General features: G+C 47.5%; 1 protein-coding gene across 1 annotated transcript; it reads right to left on the bottom strand.

Annotated features, from left to right (window-relative positions):
* Positions 1-505: 505 nt before the first annotated feature.
* LOC127616143 (mitogen-activated protein kinase kinase kinase 20) lies at positions 506-10617 on the bottom strand. Its single transcript, XM_052087581.1, has 11 exons — positions 10075-10617; positions 7286-7373; positions 6090-6191; positions 5906-5971; positions 5794-5822; positions 5588-5725; positions 4434-4520; positions 3122-3196; positions 2897-3003; positions 1821-2001; positions 506-1662 (listed from the first exon to the last, which is right to left on the bottom strand). Exons 1-11 carry the CDS (start codon positions 10231-10233, stop codon positions 826-828), a joined length of 1869 nt encoding a protein of 622 aa, XP_051943541.1. The 5' UTR covers positions 10234-10617; the 3' UTR covers positions 506-825.
* Positions 10618-11372: the final 755 nt, after the last annotated feature.

Here is an 11372-nt window from a genome sequence, read left to right as displayed (position 1 = left end):
TGTGAAATGGCCCGACATGTACCGGGATAAGGTGTGACGGCTCGAGCCACGGCGCTTGTGAAATGATGCTTTCTATATTGGGCCACACTGCCCCCGTGCGGTCACTATCTGTAACTATAAAAAAATAATAAAATAAAATAAAATATCCCCGTGACTGCCTGTTGCGATTTGAAACAGATGAATGGAACCGCTTCATCGTCACAGAGGAGAATCAGCAAATTATTTTTGACTACCTGGACCATATTTGGAACAACAGGCTGCTGTTCTTCACAGGACCTGGAGGCACACTCCATGCAGGCGATACTCAGGTGAAATACAATGACGTGTCCATCTCAAGTTTGCTTAACTACCGAGTCCAACATCGAAAATACTTGTTGGCACACTTAAACATTCCTTACAAATAACTCAGGGGTCAGCATCATTGTCATTGTGGTCATTGTGTGTGAACTGGCCAATTGTGCCCGATTTTCCTCCCCATAAAAAAAAAAAAAAACATACTAGCTGCTGAGGTGAGATTTGTATCAGTTTTTTTAATTGAAAAATGAAAAAAAAATCACACACACAAAATCAGTTAATCTGATAAAATTCTACACAAATCTACATACTAAGCAGTAAACGCACACAGATACGCAGGATGTCATTAAATTCCACAGGTGAAGCCTTTAACATTGACGTTAATCATCTCTTTGCTTCTCTTCTCTTCACAGTACGTACTCATTGGTTTAGTTTGTTTTGAAAAAAAACAACAACATTTGAACACCTAAAGGTTGTATTATCTCCGTTTTAATACACGTCCCGAACGTTTGTGTTGTCGTCGCGTGTCTTCTAATCGCTGTCGGACCAGTCAAGCTCCATCATGTCCATGGCGGCGGTGGCCATGTTGACTTTGGATCCGTGTCGCACGCTGCAGCTCTTGACAGAGTTCTCATTGGACGAAGCTCGCATGCTCACCTGCAACCCCGAGTGACCTCTCATCCCCATCTCACTCCTGAGCTTCAGCACCCCCACGTCCCCCACGTTCACGTCGCCCAGCCTGTCCATCTCCCCCATGTCGTCCAAGGACAACATGTCCCCCAAGCCCCCTAAACTGCCGCTGAGCCCTTGAAACATGGCGGGAAGCCTCCCTCCCTCCAGCCCTCCCTCATCAACTTTTTCCGTCTCCCACCCTGCGTCTTTTTCCCCCTCCGCCTCTCCGAAACCGCCCGAGTAGCCTCGGATGATGGTGGTCACCCTGCTCCTCTGCATCCCGCCTCTCTCCATGTCCCCCTCCTCCCACGTCCTCTCCTCCCGCTCCAGTCTCCCCCCTGGGAAGCTCCTGAGCGTCACCTGCACCCTTCCTCCCTCCAAGCCGCCGCCTTCGTCCCTCTGGCCCCAAGCCTTCTCCTCCAGGGTGCCCTCCTCTTCCTTGTCCTCGTGGTCGAACCTCCCTTGCAAGCCTCTGAGCATGACGTGCAGCCGCCCGCTGTCCAGAGAGCCCACCCCCCGCTCCGGGATCGCACTTCCGCTACCTCCCCTCTCGCTGTCGCCGTTGCTGAGAGTGCGGAGGAGGCAGCTGACGCCTGCGCTGCTGACGCCTGCGCTGCTCATCCCCGCACTGTTGGAGTCTTGAGAGTGCGAGCGGAAGAAGGAACCGGTGGAACCGATGGACAGTGGGCTGAAGAACTGACGGGAGGCCGAGAGAGAGAGAGGAAAAAGGAGCGTCAAAATTGGGGATGCTTTCATGAAGTCTCATTGAGACACGTGAAGGAAGAATTGCAATAGCGTCAATCATCATTTCCAGTTCAGAATGAGTCGAGACATGACTTGACCACGTGACTCACCGGCGACATGTTGGAGCGATCCATCAGTAAGGAGGTGGGGCTGGGGGTCATGTTGGACCGCTCCATCAGTCTCTCCTCCCATAGGCGAAGTCGCCGCTCCCGCTCCTCTAGCTCCTTCTCCTTGGAGTAGAGCTCCCTCTCCAGCTTCCGAAGACGCTCCAGGGTGGACTCGATTTCACATCTGGAATATTTGTACGCTACGTTTCATTTCACAGGCATACCAGTCTATGAAGGTGGCAAACGTTCATGTGTTGGTCATTTCATTTGGAAATACATTGAAGTGTGGTTTTAAAGGGAATTTTCCGCCCCCTTTTCAAGCCTTACCGCGCGTGTCTCTATACTTTTATCATACTGGCAAGTCGGCCGCACAAGTCTTGGCTGCAGTCTAGTCTATGACCACTAGAGGCCGCTATAATGCCAATGATCAAATCAAATATTCTTCGGTCATGTTGCCAATGTTCACGCCACGGTTTTGTCTTTGTCCCCGTTGGGGTGACGACAGAGAGGGGGGGGGCAAGTAATCTTTACTGTGAACACTTAGCTGGGTGTGGGAGGGGTCTTATTATAGCCTGGAAGAGAGTACGGTACAGGGTCTGTAATCCTGAGCCACCATGAGCCGCCATAGCAATGTTGTGCTTATAGAACGGTGTTTTGTGTAAGTTATATTTATACATTGACAGGAGAAGTTAACATTTAGCCCCCCCACCCCCCACCCCCCAAAAAAAACATACGTATCACACTCACCAAAACACCTCTCACAGTCAGCACTTTACAAGAAAGGAACCATTTGACATGGAGGAGCCAATCAACATGCAGTATTTGAGATTAAGTGGTCCCATTTGCATTTTTGAACTTCTTTTCATAAACCAGGCATGTCCAGCTCCGAGTGCCCCTCCCTGCCTGTCCTGCCCGTTTTCCAGCTCTGGCGGCTGCAACACACCTGATTCAGGTTATCCGCTCATCAGCCAGCAGTGCAAAGATCCTCATTGTTTGAATCAGGTGTGTTGCAATCAGGTGTGATCTATGTTTATTTTTTTTTTTTGGGGGGGGGGCGTATGTGTGGGGGTGTACAGTACCTCCACTGGTCCTTGTTATGCAGAAAGGAGTTGCATTGATCAGGTAGCCTGCTATCATTCGCCATAGCCTCCAAGGTTACCAGCACCTGTTTGAACTGCGGACGCTCCTGTGAACGTTGAAGCAAAATTTCTCTCGCATTATTTATGACATCTCGTTCCCATCCATGAGCCTATTTATGACATTAAGACACGATTCAACAAATGATGCGTTGAACCTCGGTTTACCTTTGGCTCAGCTTGCCAGCATTTCCTCATCAGCTCTGCAAAACTTGCCGGGCAACTGCTGGGGATGGTCAGCCGCTAACACAAATGGAGACAATCGTAGGCGTTGATAAATTGGTGAGAAGAAATGATTTGGACTTGGGTTCAGCAACAGGGGGATTTTTGTTTTTGTTTTATGAGGCGTCATCGCTCTCGGCATGACTCAGTTCTGTCTGTCTCCACCAGGTGGCAATAGAGGGTCGTACCTTCCGCACCTGTTTCCCCATCGTGTCATCAACGCTGGCCTGTTTTAAGGGACTGTTCAAGGCATCGCCTGCCGTTTGAATATTCGCCTTGCTCAGGGCTCATGTCGCCAAGCGTTTATTTTCTTGATCTGCGTCCTTCTCTGTCATAGTCGAGGTTCCTTTCGAGGTTCTCGCTTATTATGTTATCCTCGGGCGGTTTCAATTTTTTTCTTCTTCATTGGCTTTTCCTTTTCCTCTTTTTGTGGCAAGTGATTTTTGCGTCATGGATTTCAAACTAAAAATGTTTTCTTTGGAAACCACCAAACCACCCCACCCCCCACATAGCGCATATATATGTGCAGTGACTTTTCATGACTGAAATTAATGTTAACATTGCAAGCACCAAGATATTAAAACGTGTTGTCCCTCCTTGAAAAATAAAACAAAATAAAAAATGTCGCTGCCAGGTCTGAATGAGCCCAGACATCTCCAACGTATCGTGCAGTAAATGGAAACTGTTTTCTCTGGAGATTAATCCTAAAATATCAGCCACTCGGCTCGAAGAGAGAGATCAAGTAGGAGGGTCAGGAGGGGAGGGCGGTGGAGCAGTGGAGGGGGGGGGGGAAATCAGAGAGACACTGGGAAAGAGGAGGTGGGGGGGCGTTATTTAGGGCGAGAATTTGGAGATTAGCCAACAGCTACAAGGAATCATGTTCTCTGGGTTGTTTGTTGGCCGCCGCCATGTGGAGCGTCTCAGTGGCCGTATGGCGGACAACTCAAAAACGCGTAGGCCGTATGAACAATCGTCGACAATAAACGTCTCGAGGCAGCCCCCTTATCGCCGACATCCTTTCTGGTCAAGCTGTAAAAGTAGCGGCAAAAGCGGGCAGTGTACGCGGGCAGAGCTTACAAGAGCACACGACGACTGACATCAGGACTAAAAATACACGGCGGCTGCGGCCTCAGCAGCTCACAGTGGAAACCATGAGAGCATCGCATTGTTGCTGCGGCCCGCTCGAATGCCGTCAATACGCTGGACGTGTTCCCCCGCCGCGCATCCGCAAGAGTTGCACTGCGTGTGCGTTGCGTACCTCTTGTTTCTCCACCACCAGCCATGCGACCTGCAACCCCTCAAAGCCCTTGAAAGGTATTTCACGAGTCAGCATCTCCCACAGCACCTGACCACAGAGCACAGATGTCTTTTTCACTGCATTTCCCACCATCCATCGCACCTAAAACCGCTACAACTCAACTGAAAAAATCTTTTTCGAGAGAGCAAGTAAAGATGACTGAGATAATGTGGTTGCACAAGTTTGCACACCCTCTTATGAATGAACCAATCGCATTCAATCTCAGTGTTCAATGTTAGTTGCCCCTGATTGACACAAAATAAAGTTCAGATGTTCTAGTAGCCTTTTCCTGACATTTTGTTTTTGTTTTTGTTTTTTGCTTACTTTACGTTGCTCTAGTTTTGAAATCAGTTAAAGAAAAAAAAGATACAGTTACTTACTCCCGTAGCTGCAGGTACAATTACAGTTACATAGTCGGCACAGTTAAAGCTACGATGTCACATTTGCCTTTTTAGAGTTAGCCAGTTACAGCTAAATAGCTATTATTAGTTAACTTAGTTAACTAACTCACAATATATCCGCATTCACCATTCACCAGTTTCTTTTACAGACATGTCAATTGGGAGTTAGCTTAGCACACCTGCCACCAGTTCAAGAACCCAAATAATACCCCATCACATTACATAATTACCTCTGCATTTGAATATTGTAATTTTCGGGGGGGGGGGGGATTATTTAAAAATAAAATAAAATTCCAGCAAGCTTTTACAGGCCACCAAAAATGCCGCTCAACTAAAAATAGGGGGGAAAAGTGACGTTTTGGCGGCCCTACATGACAACGACTATATTTGGATTCACTAACTTCACGCTGAAACGCTTCAAAATGGAGCACGGACTCCATGTTGCTCCCCCGTGACACGTTGATGAATAGCAGAATAGCGCAGGGTCGTTTTTGCATATCCCAGGCTCCACAAGACTTCTCCGGCGGAGACGTATAACTCGCATTGTCAACCCAAACAGACTGTCCGAAATATGTTTCGAGACAAGCAGGGTGTTCATGCGTATCCAGTACTTGGAGGATACTTGCGGTGGGGGGGGGGGGGGGGGGGGGGGGGGGACTGCATGATCAGTTTGGATAATAAATACTGTATGATGAAGCATGAGAAGTATCTCACCACGCCATATGAGTATGTGTCGCAAGTTTCAGAGACGGGAAGGCTCTGAATGACCTCAGGAGCCATCCAGGGAAAGGTGCCCACCACTGTCATGTGGGTGGTGTGGGACAAGAACTTTGATGCACCAAAGTCACAAATCTGAAAGAAAAAAAAATGCATTTCATTCACAGCCTGCATGGAATGCGTTTTGCCTTTTGAACATTCACCTTAAGCACTTTGTCCGCCGTCATGACCACTGGGAAAGAAATAAAAGAAATGAATAAAAGAGGCAACGTTAGGAAACATAGAAGAAGAAATAATCGCACAGCTTTGCATTACCGTTCCGTGACTTGAGGTCTCGGTGGATGACTTTGATGGGAGCTTCTGCGTGGAGGTAGTGCATTCCTTTAAAAAAAAAAAAACAATTACAATTGATGACATGGTCAAGAAGACATCGTTTCACTTTTAGCGGAGTTGAAGAAATAATGAATGTATCATGTAATGTTTTCATGGCGTCAAATACCTTTAGCCATCTGTATAGCCCACATCATGATCTGCTCCATGTCCATCTCCTCACTCTGCTCACTGGAGAGGTACTCATAAAGAGACCCCCCGCTGGCATATTCTGCACACAGAACACACGTCGTCATCGTAGCATTTGTTGACGTGGACCGGACCCCGAAGCCCGGCATTATCCTCCTCATTAGCCTCCCACAATATGACATAAGGTCAAACCGCTTTCAATAACGTCGACTCGTACAGCGACTCTGACCGCCGTAGCGCACGCGTTATCGTTACAGCATGCTGCTATCAGTTTCAAATGTCCTGCCAGAAAAAAAAAAGTAACAATAACTCAAGCGTCAAATTATACATCTCGTAGCGGACAATTACTGTGTTAGCTCGAGTTCATGCTAGCATGACTTGTTCAGTTTCATAGGGAGAGGGCACTCAGGCCTCTGTGTGTAAACTTGAGACCAAAAAAACCCCAAAAAAACGATTTTAGGGCTATGAGACTGAACTTAAAAGTGGATAATATATATTTTTTGTTGGCTGGATACCTTGTCTCACTATATGGCAGAAGAACCATGTAGAGAAATGTAATAATAGAGCCAGAGGTACCGAGAGAGAAAAGCTTAAAATTAACCTAAATGAAAGGAAAATGACATGATTAAAACCATATTGGAATAGCAATATTGGAAATATTAAAAGAATATTTAAAAAGTTACTCGAAAGACGATAAGGATTTACAAATTAGACTACTGGATTTAGAAACTCCACTCGAGACACACATGAAGAAGTGTTTCATGACTGACTCGGTAAACCGTCATAATAATAATACTGTCGTCGCAAAGGATAAAGAATATATACCTGTGAGTATTGCGATACTGTCTATCGATGTGAATTGTTTACGGTCCGCCAATCTGCAGCTAGCCGCTAAGTGAGTTGAGTTGCGTTCACTGCCACCATCTCGCACATTTTTGCTCGCAAGTCAAAGCGAAAGAGAGAAAGGTTGCGCAACGAAGAACTCGGATCTCAAGGCATGACGGTATGTCTATTTTCTTCTGAATAACGATCATCTGAACAAGTTGTTGTGAAACCTGGCTCTTCGATGTCATATTCTTATGAGATGATTGTATTAGAAGACGCTGAATGGCAGGACGAAGCCCCCCCCCCCCCCCCCCCCCCCACACACACACACACAAAGAGTCAGAGTCAGACCTGTGACGATGCCATAGTTGGGAGATTCCAGCACGGCTCCATAAAACTGAATGATGTTCTTATGACTCAGGACACTGAGAATCTCCGCCTGCGTGAGGAGACCAGCCAAGAGAGAGACGTTATTAACCTCCTCCGCTCCCGTGACTGCAACAAGGAAACTTGATCCTTGAGATCATCAAGTGTAAATCTTTATTTTGATGCCGCTGTGCAGCGTTCCAATTACAAGCTCAATCGTTGAACTGTTGCGTCTATCGGTGCCAAGTCGGAGTCTTGACCCCACGGTGGCAAAAATGCCCTTCGGCCAGTGTTCCCGGTGGACCGTGGGAAATGATTCCGTTTGGACTTTTATTCACGACAAATAAAGTCATCTATGCCAGCGACAGGCAGAAGCTACATCATTTGTATTTGTGCTGTACTGTAGCTACTTTCTATTAACAGTCTGTTTCTGAAATTTACAAACAGGAAATAATAATTACTGTGTTCGAATAGTCAAGATGTAACCAAACAGTCCCTACTCCTTGTAGACCAGTCAAAAGAAAATGTCAAAAGTAAATAAATGACAATAAGGTGTGTTCATAATTAGAAAGGAAGTTTAAGTGGCCCAATTTTCGTGCCCAGTGCAAGTGGGCGGAGTTTCCTTTCTTTTGGTATTTTCGAAGACAAGGCGCAGCTCGAAAGGGGTGTTTGCGCCATTGTGGGAATGGACACAGCCGGCTTGTTTTCCGGCCGATTGAAGCGGCTCCCCCTCATTCTCTTTAAATTTAGCGCAGGAGAAGCGTTCCGGTCGACACGGCGGAAGCAAAACGGACTCGCTGGAGTCCATGCAGGAGTTCAAGGTGCGTAAAGTGATTGAATTGCAAGCAGAGCGCCATTTGCTGATGATGTCAAGTTGGCCGCCGTGAAGCGGCCACTCGGAGAGCGCCTTCCACCTCCGATCGTGTGTACAACTATATCATCCACCTGCATAGCCGGTCAGGAGGATACATTAAAATTAGATTAAAGATGACAACAATAATAATACATTCAATTAATCTATTACTCAAAGAAGTCAGAGCGTTTGTTGCACACGGCTGCCATATTTATGAATGAATTCCGATGGCATCCGCCGCAGACATTCACTGAGCTCGTTGTCTGGCCGCCCACACCTACCCAGACACACAAATCTTTCTTTTTTTCCATTTCCCACTCTGCACCCCCCCTTGCGATCGACTTTGGACCAGTCCGCGGACTACCAGTCCTGGTATAAAATGAAGTACACACATTTTTATCCCTGTACTGGCATTGTTTGGCCATTCATTATTCTGTTACATTCTCATGATGACAGTCTAAGCACTTTATCGTGGCGTCAACTCTAAAATACATTTCTTTCATCTGCTGGGACACAAAAATGAGGTATGTCGTACCAACCTGGTTGAATTTAAAAATAATAATAAATAAATAGAGCATGGGCGGCCCGGTAGTCCAGTGGTTAGCACGTCAGCTTCACAGTGCAGAGGTCCCGGGTTCGATTCCAGCTCCGGCCTCCCTGTGTGGAGTTTGCATGTTCTCCCCGGGTCTGCGTGGGTTTTCTCCGGGTGCTCCCACGTTCCAAAAACATGCGTGGCAGGCTGATTGAACACTCTAAATTGTCCCTAGGTGTGAGTGTGAGTGCGAATGGTTGTTCGTTTCTGTGTGCCCTGCGATTGGCTGGCAACCGATTCAGGGTGTCCCCCGCCTACTGCCCGGAGACGGCTGGGATAGGCTCCAGCACCCCCCGCGACCCTAGTGAGGATCAAGCGGCTCGGAAGATGAATGAATGAATGAATGAATAAATAGAGCATCTCCTTAATTTGGTTGGCACTTTTTGTGGCATTTTGTTTGGTGTGGTGCTAAAAGAATCGTTTTTGGGGTTTTTTTTTCGAAAACGCCGACTTAACTGAAAGCGGTCAAATAAGTCTCTGTTGCTAGGCAACGTAATAACTGCTCATCCATTCTGCTAAATTGCCCTCAAAATGGCCTCTAACGCCTGCCTCATCTGCAATCTTTTTTTTTTTTTCGTCAACTGCAGTTAGTCCTGGAAGAATTGTAGCCTTTTCATCCCCTTTCGCCGAACGACCAACGGCGGTTCCGTTGCCAATCTGAGCGGGCGCACTTCGAAGAGATCGAAGACAAGTCGAAACGTCGCTCGTAAAACTAAGCCTCCCCCCCGTTTACATTCGGCGTCGCAGGAATGCCTTTGAAGGATTCCTTCCATTAGCGTGCGGAGATGGATGACCTCAATACGCGCCGGTTTTCCATTATCCGCCCGCCGCAAAAGAAACAAAGTCTGACCATTAATCTGCAAACTCTTTGTTGAATGGCCGCACCGTCGGACATACTTTTAGGCGCCAACACGCGCCTTCACCCACGGGTCAGCCAACTTCCTGCCGCCGAGGTTGACAACCCCTGTACTGTTTTGATATTAATAGCACGGCTGGAAATTATGAGTGGATTCCCCTCGTGGGGGTGACACCCAAGTCTGATGACTACATTTTTGTCCAAATGTAAAAAAAAATAAAAAATGGAGGAACCGGGTATGAATAATTTCTTCTTCCATAAAGTGTTGGGAGAGGTATGTTTTAGATAAACACTTGGCTGACAACAGGAAAGTGGCGGTGGGGCGGGAGAGGGGGGGGGGGGGGGGCTCTGTTGGAATCTGGAAAGGGAGTCTTGCTCTGGTTTCAAGCCTCAGAGGAAGCTTTTAGTTCTTTTCGTTCAAGTAAACCCCAAATTTGCCGTGATGAGCGAGTGCGCGTCTCCGGATGCCCTACCTCTTTGTCAATCTTCAAAAGCTTCTTCACTGCCACTTCCTTGTCTTTGGAAATCCAGAGGGCCCTGTAGACGCTTCCAAAGCTGCCTCCTCCACAGTTCTCATAGTAGAGCAAGTCCTCGTGCTTTATCTGGACAAACGACGAGCCGGGGGACGACATGGCATACTGGCTCTCACACGCCACACACGCACACACATACACGCATACACACACACTCACGCGCGCGCGCGCACGCACGCACACACCCCAAAAGCGTGCACGCTCGACCCGCACCGTGATCTTTGGACACAGGGGGATGAGGACCGAGGATGAGCGCGGATGTTGTCGGTCGGTAAGTCGGCGGGGGCGGCTTAGTCACTGAGAAGAAACCGGAAAGTGCTGGAAAGACCGAGAGAGGGGGCCGGTGGAGGGGGTTTGGGGTCTGTCAAAAAGTCTGCAGGAGGCATGGCTTGGCTTGTGAAAGGTGTTATATCGCCAAGTAGTGGAGAGTAGTGGAATTACAACCTTGAGCAAACACTAAATGCAGCGATGGGAGAGGCCAGTGAGCTAGTGCGTCTCAGTGGGAGGAATCAGTAGCTGAAGAATTGAATTTTCAAGGCTAGCAAACTCCATCCATCAATTTTTTTTGATCCGCTTGATCCTCACTAGGGTCGCGGGGGGTGCTGGAGCCTATCCCAGCTGTCTTCGGGCAGCAGGCGGGGGACGCCCTGAAGCGGTTGCCAGCCAATCGCAGGGCACACAGAAACCATCCGCGCTCACACTCACACCTGGGGACAATTTAGGGAGTTCCGTTATCTGCCATGCATGTCATACCCGGAGAAAACCCACACAGGCACGGGGAGAACATGCAAACTCTACACAGGGAGATTTTGTTACTTACGTGAAAGTATCAACTAAAAATTAAGTTGGACTAAAGCCTGGAGCATGCAACACGTAAACATTCTTTTTTTTTCTTCTAAGCGCTATGTAAGTTGCAAAAAGAGGGGAACTATTTTGTGTACGGAAAAGTTGTGCCAAATTATCAAAACACATATTTGATATACTTAGCAGTATAAATACATTTAAAGATGCATTTTTTACTTGTTGTACAGGAGCTTAATTAGTTGTTTTTTTTTTACACACTGATCTTAACTTCTACGCAAGGACAGAGTGTGAGGACGTCTGCCACCAGCGTGTCTCAGTTACGGTTTGCTGCGTGCACTCTGCAGCAGACTCGCTGTTCAAATATGGTCAGTGGCATCCAGGGCATTCCTCCTTCCTGGATGAGTGTGGCTATATAAAGCTTTCTCTACACTGCG

This window comes from Hippocampus zosterae, chromosome 15, assembly GCF_025434085.1.
Source record: "Hippocampus zosterae strain Florida chromosome 15, ASM2543408v3, whole genome shotgun sequence".
Classification (NCBI taxonomy): domain Eukaryota; kingdom Metazoa; phylum Chordata; class Actinopteri; order Syngnathiformes; family Syngnathidae; genus Hippocampus; species Hippocampus zosterae.
Note: the sequence above shows the minus strand (reverse complement) of the source record. Positions and strands in the feature narration are given on the sequence as shown.

What these genes read in the sequence shown, in the direction of transcription:
- LOC127616143 (XM_052087581.1), bottom strand. Translation starts at nt 10,233, where the DNA reads ATGTCGTCCCCCGGCTCGTCGTTTGTCCAGATAAAGCACGAGGACTTG. An exon ending in GGCTATACAGATGGCTAAAG is followed by an intron (nt 5,972 to 6,089) that starts GTATTTGACGCC and finishes TTTTTTTTAAAG; the next exon opens with GAATGCACTACCTCCACGCA. An exon ending in GCTGGCAAGCTGAGCCAAAG is followed by an intron (nt 3,004 to 3,121) that starts GTAAACCGAGGT and finishes CAACGTTCACAG; the next exon opens with GAGCGTCCGCAGTTCAAACA.